Raw genomic sequence first — 24,233 nt, forward strand, 5'->3', positions numbered from 1 at the left:
CACTGAAAACAGGCAGTCCTCCCAAGTCTCAAGGTCCCACCACACACGCGTGGGAGGCCGTGTCTGCTTTAACTATGTATCTCAAGAGAAGCAGAGAAGAAGAGAAATGGCTGCCCAGATGAAGTGCCTGTCCAGTTTCTCAGGACAAGAATACAGAGACTGTCAGAGCCCAGGCCCACACAGTTTTCTATGGTTGGTTTTTTGCTGATTTCACCAAGCACAATTTTTATAGAAAAGAAAACTGAAGGACAAACCAAATTGAAAGAATCACTGTTATAATAACTTTAATTTATCTTGCATTTTACAGAAGTCTATGAACGATTTTAAAAAAGCACCTCCTTACCCCATATCACGTTTCTCTGACAGGTGTTAAAAGTAGGCAATGAGTATGTCAACAGCTTGAACATCAGCGTCTTGCAAGGACTTCAGACCAACCAACCACTCGCCAAAAATCTCGGCAGCTTTTTTATCTTGTTTTTAATACAACGGTACATCCACTCTGATGGCAAACCTGTCCAGCCACATCTCCACAACACGCTTTGCAAAATCAGTGATGAGCAAATTAGTTAGCTTTGGCACGGAGCTGTGCTCGCTTGCCCGTGACAGCCTGGAAGCCGGTTTTGATGCTGGCAACAGAACATCTAGAATGACAAGTTTCGCACTGTAGGAAATAGAGTCGTGTGTCCTTCTGTAGGATTGTGTCCGGTGATCGGCATGTGTGACAAGTAACATATTCCTCTGCAAATAAAGCAACACACAGAATTACCTGGTGGCCGCAGTGAGGTAGAGAAGTTTCTGCCTTCTTAAATATATCTCCTACAAAGAACTCCATAAGCCCAGGCTGAGAATTTACCTGGGCATCCAGACCAGGGAAGCTCAGCTATCTGAGGGGTAAGAAAACACAAGCTGTCTGCTGTGGCATTTCCAGCACTAAACATGGGCTGATACTCAATGCCCCAGGAAGCAGGGAAGCCTGCCAGCTTGCTTATTCTTGTTTCTGTCTACAGGAGAGCCACTCAAACATGTTAGCAGACATGCCAATTTTAAATAACTAGGAACAAAAGGGGGCCAAGGCCAGGCCTGAATCACAAGCAGGTTTCTCTGACTTGGCCTTTAGCCCTACAATCAACCAGCAGCTTCAATCAGCTGGGCTTTCTTTAAAAATCCAAATCTTTCCGTATACCCCTGGTTAGTAGTCAAGAGCCACCTCCCTTTCACTATCATTTTGTCTCTGATCTTTTTAAGGCCAGCTTTTCCCAGCTCACTGCAATCAAATGGATCTTCCTACAACACTGCAGCCTGATGAGAACATTTCAGGGTGATCTAATGAAATTAATTACACACTTACTGATATATCTTCTCAAGACATTTTCTATCTGTTTCTGTTGGAATCTTCCTTTGATTACAAGTTGGTTATTACCATCTATAGAACCACTATGAAAGAAAACAAAAATACCTCCATTATTATTGTTTTTTTCTAAAGGAACCAAATTCCAGCACCTTTAAACTTAATGAGTTTAAAATATATTCAGCAGCATAGGGTAAACTCTAGAATGGTGCTATACTACTTAGTTTCCTACAATTTATTTATTTATTTATGACACAGGGTCTCACTGTCACCCAGACTTGAGTGCAGTTGCGCAATCATGGCTCACTGCACTTCAATCTCCCAAGCTCAAGCAATCTTCCCACCTAAGCCTGCCAAGAAGCTAGGATGCAGGCACTCCCCACTGTGAACTGCTATTTTTTTTTTTTCTTTGATAGAGATGGAGGAGTCTCCCTATGTTGCCCAGGCTGGTCTCAAACTACTGGACTCAAGTGATCCTCCCACTATGGCCTCCCAAAGCGCTTGGGATTACAGGCGTAAACCACCACGCCCAGCCTCAAAATTTGTTTTTAATTAAACAGTTTGTGTCTAATGATGTGCCCATACTAACATCAAATCCAATTAAATCTCCAGTGATAACAATCAGATTTATAATTGATTTTAAGTCTAAAACAAACTGATTCCTTCATTGTGTGTGAAGTCCATCCAACAAAAGAAAAAAAACTTTTACGAATCATACCATGTACAAAGTAAGGGAAAGGAGAGAGCTAGAAATACAAAAACATGAAAGGGGCTACATTTGTTTTTTAAAATTCTAAGCACCAAATATTTTGATTCAGTCATGGTTAAAAGTATAGTTGATAAAAATACATACTAAAATTCATTGTGGTAGCAGTTATACATATTAATTTTAACATGTGATACTAAAAACCACTGGAGCCAGGCGTGGCTCACACCTGCAATCCCAGCATTTTGGAAGGCCGAGGCAAGCTGATCACCTGAGGTCAGCAGTTCGAAACCAGCCTGACCAATACAGTGAAAACCCATCTCTACTACAAATACAAAAAAATTAGCCAGGCGTAGTGGTGTGTGCCTATAGTCCCAGCTACTGGGGAGGCTGAGACAGGAGAATTGCTTGAACCTGGGAGGCAGAGGTTGCAGTGAGCCAAGATCCACGCCACTGTACCCCAGCCTGGGCGACAGAGCACAACTCCATCTCAAAAACAAAACCAAACCAAAAAAACTACTGGATTGTATATTTTATTTTTATTTTTTTTTGGCAGGGGGCGGGGGGGTGTCCAGGGGTGGAGGTTTAATAGGCAAAAGAGAAAGGAGAATAGCTCGCTCTCTCTTGCGAAAGAGATGGATGTCCCAGTGGGACTCCCCTGGATTATATACTTTAAATTTGTAAGCTGTCATTTCAATAAAGCTGTTTCAAGAAAAAAAAAAGATAGTTGAATCACAATCCAGAAACTGTCAATGGTACTTAATGATAAACTGTTTGATAGGAAACTGTTGACAGGCACTTTTGAGAAAGCAAAGCTCTAGGCTAGATATCATTCATTCAAAATTATAAATCATAAAGTGAAACAACAAAATTCAGTCAGGCAGGGTTAAATTTCCTCCTCCACAGATTGGAACCCTTAATCTCCAGGCTACAGTGATTCCAATGCTTAATGTAGAAATTTTTTTTCATTCACTGTCAAAAGAAATGGAATTTTCTCAAAAACCCATTTAACCCATTTGACCATAAGTTTACTGGCCACAACTTGTCATAATAGTTTATCCCACCTCTACAAAACCTCTAGATTATTCTAACAATAGAAAAAAACACTAGCTTTTGCTTCTTCATTAGTTTGTGCAAGTTACAAATAAACAACGATGGTAACAAATTTATATTTAAAACACGCTGGGCGCGGTGGCTCACGCCTGTGATCCCAGCACTTTGGGAGGCCGAGACAGGCGGATCACCAGGTCAGGAGATCGAGACCATCCTGGCTAACATGGAAACCCCATCTCTACTAAAAATACAAAAAATTAGCCAGGCGTGGTGGCGGGCACCGCTACTCAGGAGGCTGAGGCAGGAGAATGGCGTGAACCCGGGAGGCGGAGTTTGCAGTGAGCAGAGATCACCACATTCCAGCCTGGGTGACAGAGTGAGACTCCATCTCAAAAAACAAACAAAAAAACAATTATTCTACAACAGGGCCAACATATCTACCATGGTCAAGTAAATTACTCCTTAACCCCACACCAAGGGTAGCAAATCCCAACAGTTTAAAGAGAGTAGGAAGAGAACACTTTAATTATCTCTGTACTGCCAGTGAGGCACAGGTGTCAAGCCTGTTAGGTGATGCAAGCTGCAGGGAAAGATAGACCTGATTGTATCTATCTTGACTTTGCCACTAAGCAAGCTAGCTATGTGACCAACTACAACTTCACTTTACTGAACCTGTTTCTAAACGTGAAGACAGGAACATTACTTTCTACTTCATAGAACTATTGTGAAGATTAATTGAGATGGCACCCAAAAAAGCACTTGGCTCACAAGAGGTGCTCAATATGCATTAGTCATCATTATCATAACCTACTCTACATTACTTATTTTTAAAGGGATATTAGGCTTCCAGATAGTAGTCAAACTCATTGGCATGGGCTCCATGAGATCTTGGCCTTCCTGAATGGGTGGGAATAACGTGCTCAGTGCCTTTAAAAGGTGAGCCCTAAAGACAGGTAAGTACCTATTTCATCACAGATCCCTGTTTCAATGGTTTCTAAAGTGCCACTCATCAACTTCCTAGCTGTATTTCTTCAATAGCCTGTTACCAATTTAGGAAAAAATAGTCTGACCTTAAAAAAACTGATTCCTCTAAAGATCTAATATTTGCTCCATAAAAAGACTCATGAGTTTCAAATTAGTAACAGGAAAGTCTAAACATGGCAGTTCTGTGGTCCTCTCCTTGGTACACCAGCAGGCCTGTTCAGATGTCAACTCTGTGCCCTATTCCTAAGCAGTCAAGCTCTCCCACAGAAACAAAGTGATTTCACTCCTCCACTGGCCTAAAAGTTTCTCTAATAATCAGGTGAACGTTTTCTCTAAGTGTGTTACATATCCTTTTTAAGAAAGGTTCTTATGAAATGTCCAGCAATACTTTATGTAAACATATATAGTTTCTTACCTTGTACCCAATTCAGCCAACAAAAATGCAAGGAGATGTTTGGGCTGACGATGTAATCTAAAAAGAAAATCAAAATATATAAACCTTATCTTTCATGGAAATCTCACCAAACTTCTAAAAACTCTGTTGTTTTGATCTGTGATTATTTAGCTATTAGGTGAATTTCATTGCATCATTTATTTAAACTTTGAAATAAAGTATATGACACCACTTTTTTTATTGTTAAGAGATGGGGTCTTGTGTTGCCCAGGCTGGAGTGCAGTGATGATCATAGCTCACTGTAACCTTACACTCCTGAGTTCAAGCCATCCTCCCATCTCAGCCTCCCAAGTAGCTAGGACTACAGGTGTGTGCCACCATGCTGTCTAACTCTTTAGTTTTGTGTAGACATGGGGTCTCACTACATTGACCAGACTGGTACAGAACTCGTGGCTTCAAATGATCCTCCTGTCTCAGCTTCCCAAAGTGCCACGATTAGAAGTGTGAGCCAAGCCGGATACCACTTGTTTACAACTTCAATGCCCATAAGACCATATTACATTTTATGACCATATACATATGAGTAAGTATCTAGAAACAAGGATGGAAAACATAAACAATAAACATCAACTTTAAAGAATAACAACTTCCTCTGGGAAGGAAAAAGGGGCCAGGAAAACGTACAAAGGTCGCCTAAGTTATAACTATAAAACCACCTTTTTTTCTTTTGTTTTTGAGACTATCGTAAAATAGCATAAAACCTTCTTTTTAAAGAAGTAGGCTAGGCGCAGTGGCCAGCACTTTGGGAGGCCGAGGCGGGTGGATCACGAGGTCAGGAGATCGAGACCATCCTGGCTAACATGGTGAAACCCTGTCTACTAAAAAATACAAAAAACTAGCCGGGCGAGGTGGCAGGCGCCTGTAGTCCCAGCTACTCGGGAGGCTGAGGCAGGAGAATGGCATAAACCCGGGAGGCGGAGCTTGCAGTGAGCTGAGATCTGGTCACTGCACTCCAGCCTGGGTGACAGAGCGAGACTCCGTCTCAAAAAAAAAAAAAAAGTAAAAAAACCTGAAGCAAATATGTCAAAAGTTCAGCATACACCAAACCTAGGTGATGTTATCAAACAGGCTAATAAATATATATGTTAATCCATATATATTTCCTGTTTAAAATTTCCATTAAAAGAAAGTGTATGTCTAGAAGGGTTCCGTGGTAGCACAACAGCAAAAAATGGAAACATCTTAAATATTCACCAACTAGAAGAATGGTTAAATAAATCCATTCCAGGGTGTATTCTACTTTTAGAAATATCTCAGTATACAAAAAAAAAAAAAAAAAAGATGCACACATACATATAAAATAAAAAACACAAATATAGAGCAATGCTATTCAATAGTTTCATTTTTTAAATCTATGCTGTAGCACTGTTTGAACTTGTTCCAACAAGCAGGTGCTACTACAACAATTTTAAGCTATTTTTCCCCAAAATGCAATGGGTGAGAACTGGTAAAAATACAATAAAATAGGTAAGCTCCTACATTGCTGGCGGGAATATGAACTGGCACAACCTTGCTAGAAAGCAATGTGCTAATATTTGCCATAAAAATATCCATTCCTTTTAACTCAGCAATTTCATCTTGTCTTACGGTTCTATTCTGAGCTACTGCAAAGATACATGTATAAAGATGTTCGGTGAAGTTTTGCCTCTGATAATAAAAACCTGGGAGCAGCATGTCCAGCTTATGGAACTGTTAAAATATGTTGTGTAGCTATTTAAAATAATTATTCAGACTAATGACATGAGTAAAACTTTCACAATATATCGAGAAAACAGGTTAAAAACCAGTATAATTTATTTTTAAAATATGTACATAAAACTGGCTAAACATAAAAATATTAAACTATGATCAATCTACCTCTTTTTTTTTTTTTTTTGTGAGACAGAGTCTCACACTACTGCCCAGGCTGGAGTGCAATGGCACAATCTCAGCTCACTGCAACCTCTGCCTCCCAGGTTCAAGCGATTCTTCCCGCTTCAGCCTCGCGAGTAGCCGGGATTACAGGGACCTGCCACCACGCCTGGCTTATTTTTTGTATTTTTTAGTAGAGACGGGGTATTTTTTAGTAGAGACACTATGTTTGCCAGCCTGGTCTCAAATTCCTGTCCTTGTCATCCGCCCACCTCAGCCTCCCAAAGTGCTGGGATTACAGGTGTGAGCTACCACGTGAGTTACCCAGCCAGTTATCTACCTCCTAATGGTGGACTTTGCAGATGATTATTCATTTTCTTTAGCATGTCTTTATCTTCTAATTTTTCTGCAGTGAGCATATACTACTATTGTCACTAGCCAAAAAAATCTAAACTATTTAAATATATGTAAGTAATGAAAACAAGTAGTTATCTCCGGGTGGTAAAATTTTGAGTGAATATTATCTCTTTTTGTGTTTACCGTATTTTCTACTACAAGCACGTATCACTTAGGAAACTGAAGAACAGAGTAGATAAGGTCAGTCGTCCTAAGGAACCTGCCAGAAAACATGCAGCTCAGGAGCTCAGAGAAAAGCCATTCCCAGACAGTAACCTAGGGCTGACTCTGGCATAGAATGTGATGCTAATTAAGAAAGGCAATTTCATCAATTGTGTCCTGGCAATGATCATCCAAGGAAGGGGCTCACCAAATTCACGCACTTTCCCTGAGCTCACTGCTTGCTTGGCAGGCCTGTCCTAGACCGACTGATGAGCCTTTCCACTCCCTGGGCTCCCAAGGCTCCTGTCTGAGGACTACACTGAGACTCCTCACTCTTCACTACATCTAGTTAGGATCCATCCTCAATGGGTCAGCATGAGTTGATTTCTGTCACCTCTGAATGCACTAATAAAACAAGCACTCCTGGGCAACACCGCAAGACCCACGTTTCTACAAAAAAAATAAATAAATAAAAATTTTTTTTTAAATTGGTCTGGCACGGTGGTGTGCACCTGCAGTCTCAGCTACTTAGGAGGTTGAGGCAGGAGGATTGCTGAAGCCCAGGAGATTGAGGCTGCAGTGAGCCAGGACCACTCCACTGCATTCCAGCCTGGGCGACAAAGCAAGACCGTATCTTTAATAAAATAAAATAGCCCTGAGACTTATGAATTGAAGAAAATGACAGACTTGAACTGTGAACTCCCTCAACCCCTACACTTGTGTGTTCTTTCCATCTATAATGAAGTCCACAATAAGGACATTTAGCATTCTTGAAATTGCATTGAGAATCTGGTATTTGGGATGAAGGTACTCCATATTAACCAACTTACAGTTTACAGATATCTGTAAAGTTGACAAAAGAAGTTTTCTTGGTTCCTACTCGGACGACCTGTGGAGGTTTCATGACAAATTTCCTTTTCTCCCCAGCAACCATATCTGGATTCTTTTCCCTCATGATGTTGAATACTCGATTCAGCAGCTATAAAAACAAAGTGGTATTCATGAACACGCTTAGTAACTGCCGGGGTATAAAGTTCCCCTTTGAGTCACGTTGCTTAACAGCAAATACTTCACTTCTGATTAAATATACACATGCGTTACTACAAGACTGGGAGCTCCTTGAGGGCAGAAGTTCATCCCCAACCAGCATTTGGTTCGTTATAGATGTTCAGCAACTCCTTATCCAAAGTGAAATGAATGAACAACTACTCATTCTGTTGTTTCTATGGGAAAGTACATGATACATGGAAAAGTAAGATTCAAGAAAGCCCAAACTAGCAAACTCCAGACTACCCTGGCCCCAAATTAGCTAGTCTGTCACTACTGCCCTCCTGATTCCTAGAGGGCTGCATGCACTCAGCAGTCTGCAAATTCAGGTGGGGACAGTCAGTAGTACTACAATGACTGCTGCACTCTGGGCAGGCTGCCCCACGGGTGCACACCAGAAATTGCTGTGCACTGGCTGTGTGACCTCTCTGCATCTGTTCCACCAAGGAAGATTTATCTTGCTCCTCTGAGCACTAGTGAATAGCTTAGCCCCTTTTCACAACAGATTTTGTCTTACCTCCTCGTATGTGTAGTCTCTTTCTGAGCCTGCCCAAGCAGGGCCTGTCTGATTACTGAATGAGATACCATCATCTTTTTTGCTGTCTTCATCTTCTAGAGCTACAGATAATAAAGATTTTAAGAATGAGGGGTGGGCCCTACTATCATACAAAAGTGGGGGTGGGTCTAGAAAAATGAAAAGTTTCAAAGACATTTGTCTTCCCTTCCACAGCTGCATTCACAACAGCCTTACACATAAACCAAAGCTCACAACCCTTTTCCTTAGAAACAGGGATGTTATGACTTTCAAAAAAGACCCTTAATAGAGACCTCTCTAATTAGGAGTTAACATACAGAAATGTTTCTTAATTTAACAAGCCAAAGATAAAATAATGTATTAGAATAATTAGAGGAAAGAGTCCAACTGTTCTGAGCACCTAAGAAACAGCAACATCCATAAAACTCATCTACTGACAAAAGTTCTCCAAAGACCCCATAGCATTTAGAAACTAATAAAACTGTAAACAAAACTTTAAAAAAATTTTTTTATTAAAAAATTGGGGCCAGGCGCTGTGGCTCACGCCTGTAATCCCAGCACTTCGGGAGGCCGAGGCGGGCGGATCATCTGAGATTGAGAGTTTGACACCAGTATGACCAACATGGAGAAACCCTGTCTCTACTAAAAATACAAAATTAGCCAGGCGGGAGGCTGAGGCGGGAGAATCGCTTGAACCCGGTAGGTGGAGGTTGCGGTGAGCCAAGATCGTGCCATTGCACTCCAGCATGGGCAACAAGGGCAAAACTCAGAATCAAAAAAAAAAAAAAAAAAATCAGGCCAGACATGGTGGTTCACGCCTGTAATCCCAGCACTTTGGGAGGCCGAGGCGGGTGGATCACAAGGTCAGGAGTTCAAGACCGACCTAGCCAAGATGATGAAACCCTGTCTCTACTAAAAATAAAAAATAAAAAAAATTAGCTGGGCGTAGTGATGGGCGCCTGTAATCCCAGTTACTTGGGAGGCTAAGGCACAGAACTGCTTGAACCTGGGAGATGGAGGTTGCAGTGAGCTGAGATAGCACCACTGCACTCTAGCCTGTATGACAAGAGTGAGACTCCGTCTCAAAAAAAAAAAAAAAATCGGTTATAGTAATTTTCCCAAGCCTGAATCGGTATGTTCTTAATGTAATCACAATTGACAAATTCTTTAACTGCCATTATCAAGCCAGACACTGTTTCCTTTCAGCTTCTATTATCAGGCAGTAGAAATAAGGGGCAAGAAAAAAAATTTAAAGGCACCCCCCACCCCCATCAAGGACACTAGGGCCAAAGGCTTGAGTAACCTCTAAATGTGCTGCTGAGTCCTCAGCATTACCTTCATCTTTCTCTAGTATTTCATCCTCATCTGGGAACTTAACATTCTTCTTTTTCTTCTTTTTATTGCCAAGCATAATGTCAAGGTCATCCTCTGGTTCAGTTGGTTCTTGAACATCACTTTCAATCTTAAGATCCTAAGAAAGTGAGATGAGTCTGAACATTTGATACTGGGACTATTCTTTTTATTTATTTTATTACATTTTCTGTTGAGATGAGGAGTCTTGCTTTGTTGCTCAGGCTAGTCTCAAACTCCTGGCCTCAAGAGATCCTCCTGCCCTGGCCTCCCAAAATGCTGGGATTACAGGCATGAGCCATCACACCCAGCCTGTTCTTTTTTTAAATTGACGTGGGCTGACATTATTTTGGTGCGGGAAAAAAGTCACATATTCAAAATTGAAGTTACAGATAACTTTGGTCAGAGATGGACCAAACTGGGTCACAGAGACACTGCCATTTAAACTGTGAATTCTTCAAAACACTTTTGGGATCTTTCCCCCTCATTCATCTCTTTATTCTTCAGCCTTAGGATCTTATAATTATTGTCCTTGTTTCCAAACCAGGTTACTGTCAGAATCACGGCAGAAGCCAGGCGCCTTGGCTCACGCCTGTAATCCCAGCACTTTGGGAGGTCAGATCCCTGAGGTCAGGAGTTCAAAACCAGCCTGGGCAACATGGTGAAACCCCATCTCTACTAAAGATGCAAAATTTAGCTGGGTGTGGTGGTGGGCACCTGTAATCCCAGCTACTTGGGAGGAATCGCTTGAACCCAGGAAGCAGAGGTTGCAGTGAGTTGAGATCGCGCCACTGCACTCCAGCCTGGGCAACAAGTGGGAAACTGTGTCTCAAAAAAAAAAATCACTTGCGAAACTTTTAAAAGTTTAAATCAGATTGACAATCTTCAGCAGGAACAGGGTTCAGGAGTATTTTAAAGAAGTTTCTAAGTGATTTTGATATAGTCACTGGGGAAGATTTTTCTGGGTGACACCAAATATGTGGTGGTCTTCCACACAGACCCTCCAATGCCAATTAGGTGTCCTCCAGTTTAATTAAGACACACACTATCCAGAGTTATCAGATTTCACAGGTTTAACAGCTCAGTTCCTCAAGACTGCCTTCATTTCAGATGCCAGTCACCACGCACTAGGTCCCCATGCTGCCTGCTTCTGTCCAACATGGCTATAAACTCGAAGTTCCCATATTCCCTGCCAAGAGTCAATAATTTGCTAAAACGAGTCATGGAACTTAGGAAAGTACTACTATTGCCAGTTTATTATAAAGGATACAACTCAGAAACAGCCAAACATAAGCAATGCATAAGACAAGGTATTGGGGTGGGAGCTGAGGGGTGGCAAGGAAGGTAGGCGTGGAGCTGCCAAGCCAGGGACACCACCCTCCTAGCACCTTGTTGTGCTCACCAGCATGTTAGCTCTCCGAACCCATGTCTAGGGGTTTCATTACAAAGGCATGACTGACTGATTACATTATTTATTATTTTTATTTTTTTCTGAGACAGAGTCTCACTCTGTAACCCACGCTGGAGTGCAGTGGTGCGGTCTCGGCTCACTACCACCTCTGCCTCTCGGGTTCAAGTGATTCTTCTACTTCAGCCTCCTGAGTAGCTGAACTAGAGGCACACACCACCACACCTAGCTAATTTTTATATAATTAGTAGAAATGGGGTTTCACCATATTGGCCAGGCTGGTCTCAAACTCCCGACCTCAGGTGATCCACCTGCCTAGGCCTCCCGAAGTGCTGGGATTACAGGTGTGAGCCACCGCGCCCAGCCAACTGATTACATTATGTGAGCCACTGTGCCCAGCCAACTGATTACATTATTAACTGGTGGCTGAACTCAATTTCCAGACCATCCCTCTCTGGAGGTGGCAGAGAGACCATTGAAGTCCCAACCCTCTAAAATCACAGCTTTGTCCTTCTGGTGACCAGCCCCCATCCTAAAGCTATCTAGGGATCCCCAGCCACCAGTCATATCAGTAGCATACCAATGACCCTGTTATCACTTTGGAGATTCCAAGGATTTTAGCAGTTGTGAGCCAAGAACATAAAGAACAAATATTTATTTTTTATTATACCACAGTCAGCCTGGCACCCGTCTGTGGCGTGGTCTTTGGGCATCACTCCAATAGATGACATTATCAAAGAGGGAAAGGCAGAAGCTATGAGGAATTCGGATCAAGTGATAAACAGAGACAAAGTAAAGCTTGACCCCAAGATTAGCTGCCAGAGGCATGGATGTAAACAGGGCATATTAAAACCTAGAAATGAGTCATAAACATCCCAGAAGGACAGAAAAGGCCAGTCTCAGTTTCCAGCTTTCTGATTTCTCCTTCCTTCTACCACCTTATTCAACTCCCTGTCCTGAAGTGTGCTGTCAACCTTACTCATTAATTAATATCTATTTTGTGTGTGCCTACATCCTGAACTGGGACAATGGCTACAGTCATTTCAGAAATCTTACCAGCAGAAAACCTGGAATAGCTGGGAGTAAATAAAGCTCAGATTCGGAATCCCAAATCCAGCTGTGTAGTCTTAGTGCCACATGTGGCTACAAGACCAATCTGCCAGCTGGGCGCAGTGGCTCACACCTGTAATCCCAGCACTTTGGGAGGCCAAGGCAGGCGGATCACCTAAGGTCAGGAGTTTGAGACTAGCCTGGCCAACATGGTGAAACCCCCTCTCTACTAAAAATACAAAAATTAGCCCGGCGTGGTGGCGGGTGCCTGTAAACCCAGCTATTTGGGAGGCTGAGGGAAGTCTGAGCCCAGGAGATGGAGGTTGCAGTGAACCGAGATCATGCCACTGCCCTCCAGCCTGGGTACAGAGTGAGACTTTGTCTCAAAAAAATACATAAATAAATCTGCCCATGGTATCCATTAGCCACATACCATACAAACAGGAAACCAAATACTCACCCAGTCTCTGAGTCAATAAATAAGAACTTAGAAATGCTGAATATAAGTTAGCACGCACTAGCCAACTTCTAGTGTTATAATACTTTCATTTTATCCCAGTAAGATCTACTTCCATACTGACACCAAGACACAGCAGAAGGCAGAGAATGGCAAAAAGTATTTTTCTTTTTTCTTTTTTTTTGAGACGGAGTCCCACTCTGTCGCCCAGGCTGGAGTGCAGTGGCGCTCTCTCGGCTTACTGCAACCTCTACCTGCTGGGTTCAAGTGATTCTCCTGCCTCAGCCTCCTGAGTAGCTGGGACTACAGGTGCGCACCACCATACCCAGCTAATTTTTGTATTTTCAGTACAGATGGGGTTTCACCATGTTGGCCAGGTTGGTCTTGAACTCCTGTCCTCAGGTGATCTGCCCGTCTCAGCCTCCCAAAATGCTGGGATTACAGGCGTGAGACAGCACGCCCAGTCTGTAAAAAGTATTTTTCAAGGCTTTTCAAAAGCCCTGGAATAGTCTGAAAATTCAGGTGGGAGAGTAGCCCAAGATCTCAAAAACCCTTCAAGTGAATGTCCATGCCTTGCCTGATGACCAGGATACCTCTAACATCCTCTTATGTTATGACTTCAACAACAGTATTCAAGCACTTATTTAGAGCTAATCTCCCAATAAAAGCTATTGGAGGAATCAACCAACAAAGCCTTGTCAACCAAAACTTTCTGTTACCCAGGATATTTAAATCCCATTTCTCATTATAATCTGAGCATTTTTCTCAATTTCCCTATAGTAGAAAGAAAAGAGAATCCCCAAACAGGGAGACAACAAGATGAATCCAGATAAAACCAGCTTGTTCTCAAGGATTCTAAATTATCTCTTGAACCAAAATATCTTTGCAAACAGGAAAAATATCTTACTCATGTCAGTACTCTAGCAATTACCACACAATGCTTCAAATGCTTGACTCGCTGTAATCACTTACATATTTACTGAATTAACTGTCATAAAATTATGACACTATTTCTAAAACCCAATGAATTACTGTATACATTTCCTGCTACAAGTGGGATATACTTTATTCACTTGAGTTTGAGCAAATAAACTACTCACCAAAGAAAATTTTGAGTAGAGGGCACAAGATATTTGGTGTATGTTTGCTGTTGTATGCGCACGTGCTTTCTCTCTCTAGGTGAGTGTGTGTGTTGCTATTACCTTGGGTTTTATAAATAGATGTGTGGATTCTGCTAAAGTGATTCCTAGGCAGGATCTTTAAAATGGTTAACCCTAGGGAGGAGAACAGATCTTCAGCTCCTTCCCCTTTCATCCATCCACCTACCCTCCCACCTGTTCACCTGCCTGCCCACCTGTTACTCCCCGTCCAAAATAATTTTGAGATATTTGTATTAGAAATCAATTCAGGGCCGGGCGCGGTGGCTCAAGCCTGTAATCCCAGCACTTTGGGAGGCCGAGACGGGCGGATCACAAGGTCAGGATATCGAGACCATCCTGGCTAACACGGTGAAACCCCGTCTCTACTAAAAAATACAAAAAAATCTAGCCAGGTGAGGTGGCGGGCGCCTGTAGTTCCAGCTACTCCGGAGGCTGAGGCAGGAGAATGGCGTAAACCCGGGAGGCAGAGCTTGCAGTGAGCTGAGATCCGGCCACTGCATTCCAGCCCGGGTGACAGAGTGAGACTCCGTCTCAAAAAAAAAAAAAAAAAAAAAAAAAGAAATCAATTCAGTAATAAGACTCAAGTACCCACAAGATCAGATCATAAAACTAGCCTGAGTACTCTGGTTTGCCTATAGGCCACACTGTCATCAGCTACCAACCACCACTGTGGTTCATTCTTTGCTGCTTAGAGATACATGTATGAATTTGTGTATATTCTATGTTACCAAAAGTTTAAGAAACCAAAAGAATATTTGCTCAAAAGGATTTCTCACTCATAGAAATAGTTCTCCGCAGTCAAAAATCTCAGTATGGTTAAGGACAAGGGACATTTTGTGATCATTTTAATGGCACACAATACAATATGTAAGACCTAAATTTAAATTCCTTAAACTACAATCCCTTAAGACACCTAGTCAGACACACTCCCAAGAAAATGACCCTACTAGTGGCAATTAAGTGCTAATAACAAAAGCACAGCTAGTAAGAGGTGAGTCAAAGGGAGGGAAACATCAGCCAATAGCAACCTTGCAAGAGGCCAAATTTTACCTTCAACAAGAAAGCAATACTACCTTTACACCTTCTTCAGCTTCATCAATATCAAATATCTTTTTAGTTTTTTTCTTCTTTTTCTTTTGATTAAAGAAGTTCAAGTCATCTAGATCATCAGAAGCATCTAAAAAGACCAATGCATAATCATTAACAATTAAAAGGCAAAGCATCAAATTATGAGTTACACAAACATAGCTCAGCAATTAATCAAGTCACCAGAAAAGACTGAGTATTAATTAGTCCCTCCACAATCACAAAAGTTATGGTTCTTTTTTTTTTTTTTTTGAGACTGAGTCTTGCTCTGTTGCCCAGGCTGGAGTGCAGTGGCGCAATCTCGGCTCACTGCAACCTCTGCCTCCTGGGTTTAGGCGGTTCTCCTGCCTCAGCCTCCTGAGTAGCTGAGACTACAGGTGTGTGCCACCATGCCCAGCTAATTTTTTTTATCTTTTTTAGTAGAGATAGGGTTTCACCATGTTAGCCAGGATTGTCTCGATCTCCTGACTTCATGTTCCACCCGCCTCAGCCTCCCAAACTGCTGGGATTACAGGCGTTAGCCACCGTGCCTGGCCACAAAAGTTATGGTTCTGAAAAACAAAATGGTGGGTCATCTCAAAGATCTATAGGAAAAATCTGGTTAGGGGACCATGTTGAGAATATTTATTTAGTAATCTGACCATATCACTCCTCACTGTTCCCAAGACAAAGTCAGAGCTCTAATACCATTTCCAACTCTCCAACTTTATCTCCCACTTCTGCTTCTTGCCTTCCTCGCTTTCTCACTTCAATCTCTGGTTCTAACCCTACTGAACTACTTTCAGTTCCGAGTGCAATATACGTGAGGTCTCTTACCTCCAAACCTTCCTGTGGGCCCTCTTACCTCCATCTCACAGGATCTTGGTTAAATTACTTCCACCAAAGCCTTCTCTAAGCTTATCCATCTTTCCCTGCAACTTGGTTAGGTATCCCCAGAGTGCTTGTATAGTATCTTCTGCTTACCCCAACTGAGGAACTTATTACCAGCTTTCTTATCTATCTCTCTACTAGATACTAAGAGCCTATGCCTTGTTCACCTAAATTCTACCACCTAGCTCAACATTTTATTGCATCTATTAATCATCAAAAGGCCTAACAAATTATTTCATTTATTAAAATAAGGCTGCACAGTAAATACAAGTTATCAGTGAAATTTTACCTACCATTAATGAGTAGGTTCTGTTCAACAAATTTTCCATTTGACCTGCCATGTTATAAACTAGAAATATTTTAGGATCCCTCTGCTACAAAGTTTTTCAAGAAACTACTTACAAATCCATTTTATCTTATTACAACAGGAATGAGTTACCTTCCAAGTTTGTTTTAAACATGTAGAACACACTTAGCACAGGGCAGATGCTCAGTGAATGTCAGTTGTCTCTATCCTGGCACAGAGTTATATTCAATAGACACAAATAATGTTTACAGAATCATTTCTCTCTAATAGTCCAATTATGTCTATGTTACAGCACGGGGTAACTAAAGCTGATGTCTAACCCCAAATACTTTAGGCTTTCATTTTAATCTCTCATATATATTTTCAGACTTGCTAAGACACAAAACTGCCTATCTTAGTACTATTTCTTTCTGCCCACACTCAAATACAACTACTGTTAAAGTTAGAGAAGAGACCTGATGGGTTAAACTGGAAAACCAGCTCTGGAACGGCAAGGTTTCATCATCTTTGCAACTTGTGAATTAAATGGGAACTTCCCTGCAACAAGCCTATCAGAAATCGAAAACCGTCCACTGCATACAGCCTACTGATGGCCTTGACTTCACTGGAGCAGCCTGATCAGGCTGAGAGGTCGCTGCATATACAAAAGCCAAAATGCTCATAGAACCAGGACTTCTAGGACAACAGTAACTCTCTCACATCAACCACTCACCTTTTTTCCTAGTGTCCTCTTCATCAGCTTCCAAATCTTTGTCCTCAGTTGGCTCTGGCTCCACTTCTTTTGTTTCTGAAGGCTGGGTTTCCTCTGTTTGGGTATCTCCTTCCTCATCTAACATAAAAGGCTTCTTCTTCTTCTTTTTCTTCTTGCTCATAGTAGGATCAAAAATCATCTGTTTAAAAGACAAAAAACAAAAAGGGACCAAATGACTATTTTTAATGATGCTCACATTCCAAATATGCTTTATCCTCAAAAGGCACACTCTTAAAAGTAAAAGAGTATCTGATACATTAAAACACCAAAGGAGAATTTACCAAAAAATAAAATAAAATGTCCACCCAACCTTCCCAACACTATTAAACATCAGGGGAATTGAAACATGTACACGTCTTTCAATTTGCAAAGTATCACAGACTCTTCACTTTCAGTTTCCTGAGCAAATATGGACATTTGAATGAATCATGGAATTTAGGGAAGGGACTTTCGCAACAACCTATGCGATGCCTCTTACTTTATAGATATAGGAAAACAATACCTAAGCAGGGTGTAAATTTTTTTGTACTGTTTTTTTTCTTTCTTGAGACAGGGTCTCACTGTCGCCCAGGATGGAGTACAGTGGCATGATCACGGCTCACTGCAACCTCAACCTCCTGGACTCAAGTGATCCTACCATCTTAGCTCCCCAAGTAACTGGGACCACAAGCATGTGCTACCATGCCCAGCTAATTTTTTCATTTTGTAGAGACGGGGTCTCCCTCTGTTGTCCTGGGTGGTCACAAACTGCCAGAGGCAAAAAGTCCTCCCACCTCGGCCACTCAAAGCAATGGAATAACAGGTGTAAGCCACCGCCCGTGGCCAGGGGTATAAATGTTTTATTCAAGGTTGGTAACTTGGGGCTGCTACAGAGAGACTTGGAAGACTTCTGACCAGATTAAAAAAACAAAATTTTTTTAACTTTATCCTGAAGTTCAGACAGATCTTCAAGGAAACCCATCCGCAACTCCTCATGTGTAAAACATTTCACTCCGCTTTTTGCTTGGGAACATTAAAGGTTCCATTTTCTTTTTAACAAAACAGGGTCTGGCTCTGCTGCCCAGGTTGGAGTGCAGTGGCATGATCTCAGCTGAATCCAACCTTGACCTCCCAGACTCACGCCATCCTCCCACCTCAACTTCCTGAGTAGCTGGAATTACAGGCGTGCGCCACCACACCCAGCTAATTTTTGTATTTTTAGTAGAGACAAGGTTTCACCATGCTGCCCAGGCTGGTCTTGAACTCCTGGGCTCAAATGATCCACCAGCTTCAGCCTCCCAGTGTTAGGATTGCAGGTGTGAGGACCATGCCTCGCCCCCAAATTCTCTTTTTATCTAAATGTCCACTATAGAATAGGTGGATAACTAATTTATAATTTGTAGACTATCTGCTTGCACTGATCACTTGAAGAAAGAAAAGTTCAGACATCATACAGGCCAGAAACCTGACAGAGTAGAAAGTGCAGGAGGCCAGGCGCGGTGGCTCACACCTATAATCCCAGTACTTTGGGAGGCCGAGGCGGGCGGATCACGAGGTCAGGAGATCAAAACCATACTGGCTAACATGGTAAAACTCCGTCTCTACTAAAAATACAAAACATTAGCAGAAGGTGGCGGGTGCCTGTAGTCGCAGCTACTTGGGAGGCTGAAGCAGGAGAATGGTGTGAACCTGGGCAGTGGAGCTTGCTGTGAGCCGAGATCACACCACTGCACTCCAGCCTGGGTGACAGAGCAAGACTCAGTCTCAAAAACAAAAAAAAGAAAGTGCAGGGTCTTTCAAGTCAAATAGAACTGGATTCAGATACCAAGTTTTTTTTTTTTTCTTCTGAGCCCCTTACCAATCTCTCTCCACATTCTATTAATATCATGCTTAAATTCAGCATTTTGCCCAGTGATCTGCTGTGGACAGTGTAGTAGTAAAGTGTTTAAAAGCACAAGTCTGGAGCCCATCTGACTGGATTCAAATTCTGACTCTGGCTTGTACCTATGTTATTCCATGGCTCATCTGTAAAATGGAGACAAGTAGCAGAATGACAAGAAACCACACAAGGTTACTGGGAGGGTTAAAGTAGTATGTAAATGTAAAACCCTTGCCATAGTGCCTAACACATAAGTACTCGATAAATATTAGCAATGTAATTTATATAATACTTTACCATTCACAAAGTATGGTTTTCTCTTGATTCCTATCACTGAAATTTCATCAACTCAGGTGCTCTAATTTCCCAAACATATAAAACTCTCAAAAGCTTCCAAAAATTGATTCTAACATAAACTTATTTATGTCCCAAGATCATTAAGGAAACTAGACTGAAATCAAGCCACAGTCTGTAATAAGGTAATATAGTTACTGTCCTTGCCCAGTAGAGAAGTATGGTATTTGCAAAGTATTTTCAAAGTTAGTCTTTTCTCCCTTAACAAGGATCCAATCGTATAAATAATTAAATCTGAAATGTAGTCAGTCTGAAGAACATTATCTAGCCAACTTAAAGAAGTGTCCCTACCAAGGCAGAAGAGCAAAGAGGAAGGAGTTCCCCACTGCTGACCCACTATTGAGCCCCGGGTCACCCTGCAAGGAGCACTGCAATCATACAGGGAAGTAGCCACATTTCATCCTCATTCTTGAAATAGGAAGACTTGGCAAAGGTTCTGGAAGGGATTACAATCCATTTATTGCATTTTTTCAAGCATCAAGTTCCCTAGAATATTCATTGCCTTTTAACCATTATTCATCAAGACAGACTAAAGATGGAAAGGATCCTGGTATCATCAGAGGACAGCCTCACAAGTGCCTTCTTATCCCCTGAAAAACCTTATGGTCTACAAGTAAACAGTTTGGTTGTAGCCTTGTAATGGATAATAAACATGCAAGAATCATAAATTGAAATAATTAACCTCTCTCTCAATTACTGTCTGGATACTTAACATACATACTCATTGCCTTATTCTATTCATACCATCCTGCAAAGTACAGTTACAAATAAGGACCAGGGATCCCGAAGCAGCACCCAAAGAATGAGGCCATGTTAGTCTTGACTAAAATCATGGCTTTTGAAGACTTTCATCTCTAACTTCCAAATTATAAGCTGACTACACTCCAAATTGGTTTTCTTTTATGAGACTAGTTTGGATTTGAAAAGCAAATAGCTGTTGACAGTACACTTATGGAAAACTACAGAATCACTTGAGTTATATTTTAGGTTCACAACAAAGCCTTCAAAAGCATAAATTTTCTATTTTCAACTTCTCACGTTTGGTTGGAGAGGGCAAAGAAAAGGTATACCAGCTAAAATTACCCTGAAATGCTTCATCGAATTAGAAGCCTCTTCTCATAGATCATACCTTACCCAAGAAATCAACTTTATAGTCATACTATACCCAGAAGCAGGTGTGAGTCACAAAAGAACCCACAGAGAAGCAAGACAGTGATCTAAAAGTTCCTTCCAAAGGTGACCAGAACAAATGCCAAGTGTTGCCATCTCTGTGTGATAAGACTGTGGGATTTTTTTTTAAGGGACGGGAGTCTCGCTATGTTGCCCAGGCTGAAATGTAGTGACTACTCTCAATTCTAATTATAGTGCACTGCAGCCTAGAACTCCTGGCCTCAGCCTCCTGAGCAGCTGAGACTACAGGTGAATGCCACTATGCCTGGCTTAGATTCTGCTATTTTTCTTTGTATTCTTTTGTGTTTCATAAACTTTACACAACACACATCCCATTTTGAATCAAAACCTTTTTTTTTTTTAATTTAAAGCTTCTTTTTGCAAAAACACCTTACCATATTTTATGAAAACCCAATGTTCTGACTCCTTGTGAATGGGACCCAGTAGTAAACAGGCAAGTATTAAATGTTGATGCTGCTTTTAACAAATGTGAAAATACTGAATGCCTATTGATTAGGGGATTTTTCTTTTCCCTTACCAGGGAGCAGCCATATTTCTAGGATTCTGCTTTTTAAAGATCATGGTTCCATGTTGGGAGGCTGAGGCAGGAAGACTGCTTGAGGCCAGGAGTTCAAGACTAGCTTGGGCAACAAAGCAAGACCTCATTTCTACAAAAAATTAAAAAGTTAGCAGGTGCAAGAGCATGTGCGTAGTCCCAGCTACTTGCGAGGCTGAGGGAGGAGCCCAGGTGACAGAGGGTGCAGTGAGCTATGATTGTGCCACCGCACTCCAGCCTGGGCAACAAGAGCAAGAACCTGTCTCAAAAAAAAAAAAAAAAAAAAACCATAGTTCCACTAGGTTGAAAAGGGTTCTGTTTTGGTGAGTTTTTGGCTTAATTACCAGGTTTAAAAATAAATGTAGGCCGGGCGCGGTGGCTCAAGCCTGTAATCCCAGCACTTTGGGAGGCCGAGACGGGCGGATCACGAGGTCAGGAGATCGAGACCATCCTGGCTAACACGGTGAAACCCCGTCTCTACTAAAAAATACAAAAAAAAAAACTAGCTGGGCGAGGTGGCGGGCGCCTGTAGTCCCAGCTACTCCGGAGGCTGAGGCAGGAGAATGGCGTGAACCCGGGAGGCGGAGCTTGAGCTGAGATCCGGCCACTGCACTCCCGCCTGGGTGACAGAGCCAGACTCCATCTCAAAAATAAATAAATAAATAAATAAATAAATAAATGTGTGCAGTGTATTTCAATTATGCGTACAAAAAAAACAAAAACCACCCAAAAACAGAAGACTGGGCGTGGTGGCTCACGCCTGTAACCCCAGCACTTCAGGAGGCTGAGGCAGGCGAATCACGAGGTCAGGAGTTCCAGACCAACATGGTGAAACCCCATCTCTACTAAAAATACAAAAACAAAATTAGCTGGGCATGGTGGCAGGCGCCTGTAATCCCAGCTATTTGGGAAGCTGAGGCAGGAGAACTACTTGAACCCAGGAGGCAGAGGATGCGGTGAGCCGAGACCACGCCACTGCACTCCAGCCCAGGCGATAGTGCGAAATTCCATCTCAAAAGAAAACAAACAAACAAACAAAAAAAACAGAAATATGAAGGAAACAGAAAATTACTTTTTAATAGTAGCCTCTTTAATTGTCTAGCCTGACAACCACCAGGCAGGATTACTTCCACTCTGGGAAGTCCCTGGCAGTTTATAAATCATTTTCAAGTAGAGTTTCATCTGATCCTCACAAGCCTGTACAGTAGCCAGATGTTAAAGGAATGGCCTAAAAATACTTACCTAGTCAATAGCACTAGAGGAACCAGGCCCTACATCCTATTCTTCATACCTTGTCTCCACTACTAACTTCTGCCTGGCAGAATGGAAGCCAAAGACCAGGGTTCTAGTCCTACTAACTAGAACCTTTCTGCATGATCTTGGACAAGTTAATCTCCTTCGGTCCTGGTTTCCTGTAAAATGCAGTTGGACTGGCACCCCAAGTGGCCAAACTAATACTTTATTGGCTTCCAAAGTCCTATGCTGAAATGCTGGTTCTGCCATCTTTGCGTCACAAAATTCTGTTCATCCATCAGTAATGTATTCATATTCCGCTTCTTTCAAAACCTAATCCCACTGCTAAAAATGATCCCTCTAGCCCTCCAAGTCACTATGTTGATGGCCCTATTTCTACCTTGTGTGTCAACTAGTTGACCATACACAGAATAACACCCCATGGAATCTTACACTACGTAAGTACTGTATTTGCCAAAGGTTATAAGTTTGAAAAATGAGTAGAAACAAAACAAGTGTGAAACACTGCCACTCTCAGAACATTTGAAATACAGCAGCCTAGAGCAATGTCTGTCATAACCGCCAAGGACCATCTACAAACTTTCAGTTTCTCTAAGCCATTAAGATCCTAGTCAATCTGGAATTCTACTGGCTCAGCCACTTAGTATTTGATCATGGGCATTATACAACTCTAACACTCAATTTTTTCATCTCTAAAATGGACACAACAGACCTATTTTACAGGACTGTTGTGAGAACCAAGTCTAAGAGACTGGAATCCCCTCCAGAATACATTCCAAATTCCTTAACTTCGTCTTCACAGCCCTCCATGAATTAATCATTACCTGTTTGTCAAGTGTTCACCCCTTAACTGTCACCAAACTGGAGATTATTCTACTTCCTGTGAGCACATTTACTGGCCTTTCTCGGCCATTCCTTTGCCCTTGTGATCAAGGCTTCCTATTGCCTGAGGAAATTCTCAACACCTTACAGGGCCTCCCCCAATGTTAAGCAATACCTACTGAGAGTACTTAAAATCAACTTCATTTTAAGTCGGTAGATATTATACCAACTAGGATAAATCTGGGGGAAAGGGATTTGAGGAAATTCACTAAGTTCCAAGCACCACGGCAGAAAAAGATCCAGCCAGTTTCACAGCCCGGACTTCCCGCTCACGTCGCTGGGAGCCCTCTGTTAAGGGAAGCTCGGGGGCTCACCCGGAAACTTTCCGGGAAGGTCAGTCACTTCCTGAGGCTGCACAATCTTTTTCTCTCGTTCTAATCCCATCACCCCCTCGTCTTTTTAAAAAGCAATGCTAGGAAGGCAAACGAGGGCGGGATACCGGCCCTGACAAGACAGCCTAGAAAGTTTTAACGAGGGCGTTCTACCAAGCTAAGAGAGCTCCTCGCTGCACCCAGTGAGGCGAGCTGGGGCGGCAGTGCCGAGCAGAAAGGAATGCAGGGATCGCCAGCCCCAATCTCGTTCGGGGCATTAACCGGGCATTCGAGCCCCTTCAGGGAGGGCGACTCAACGTGTGCTCTCCATTCCGGAAACGCCAGCCACTGCAGGAGGTCCGCCTTGGCGCCGCCGCCCTGAGGAAAGCGCGCTGCAGCCAAGCCTGCGGCTCCGGAGTCCTCGCCGGCTCTGCCGCTCCGGGCCGCCTAGGCCCGGCTGCCCCACATGGCGGCGGCCAGCTGCTAGGCCGCAGGCCCGGTCTCCCACACTGGAGTGGGTTCGGCTTTTCGCCTCAGTCCTTAGTTAGCCCTAACGCCGGGCTCAGACCCCTCACCTCGTCCCCAGACATGGCTGCGGCTCGAGTGGGCTCGGCACGGACGGGATGTCAGACGGGTCAGCCCCAGGGCCCGGCGGCAGCGCGGCTCCTGCCGATACCTCTCCCACCACCGCACTAGGCTCTTGCATCAGCGAAAGGGAACGACACCCCGCCCTCTCCTCCAAGCTTTGGAAATGCGCCTGCGCAGAGCTCGCCAAGGCGCAGGCGCGCAGAGGAGCCAACCTAGCGCGCTTCGTGTGACGCGAGTTACCAGGCGACGCCGCGTAGCCAGGCATGCCGGGACTTGTAGTCCACC

At 42.7% G+C, this 24,233-nt stretch overlaps 1 protein-coding gene across 1 annotated transcript; it reads right to left on the reverse strand.

Moving 5' to 3' along the window:
- Positions 1-258: 258 nt before the first annotated feature.
- On the reverse strand, positions 259-24,121 carry EIF2S2 (eukaryotic translation initiation factor 2 subunit beta). Its single transcript, XM_008021267.3, has 9 exons — positions 23,936-24,121; positions 16,937-17,114; positions 15,035-15,138; positions 9,872-10,007; positions 8,519-8,619; positions 7,785-7,933; positions 4,507-4,563; positions 1,349-1,434; positions 259-738 (listed from the first exon to the last, which is right to left on the reverse strand). Exons 1-9 carry the CDS (start codon positions 23,948-23,950, stop codon positions 563-565), a joined length of 1,002 nt encoding a protein of 333 aa, XP_008019458.1. The 5' UTR covers positions 23,951-24,121; the 3' UTR covers positions 259-562.
- Between the last annotated feature and the right edge of the window lie 112 nt (positions 24,122-24,233).

Source organism: Chlorocebus sabaeus, chromosome 2 (genome assembly GCF_047675955.1).
Source record: "Chlorocebus sabaeus isolate Y175 chromosome 2, mChlSab1.0.hap1, whole genome shotgun sequence".
Classification (NCBI taxonomy): Eukaryota; Metazoa; Chordata; class Mammalia; order Primates; family Cercopithecidae; genus Chlorocebus; species Chlorocebus sabaeus.

Excerpts from the sequence above, each read along its gene's own strand:
- EIF2S2 (XM_008021267.3), bottom strand. Across the intron at positions 8,620-9,871 it reads AATACTAGAGAAAGATGAAG|CTCTAGAAGATGAAGACAGC; the intron begins GTAATGCTGAGG and ends TATTATCTGTAG. Across the intron at positions 1,435-4,506 it reads TTGGCTGAATTGGGTACAAG|TGGTTCTATAGATGGTAATA; the intron begins GTAAGAAACTAT and ends TTTCTTTCATAG.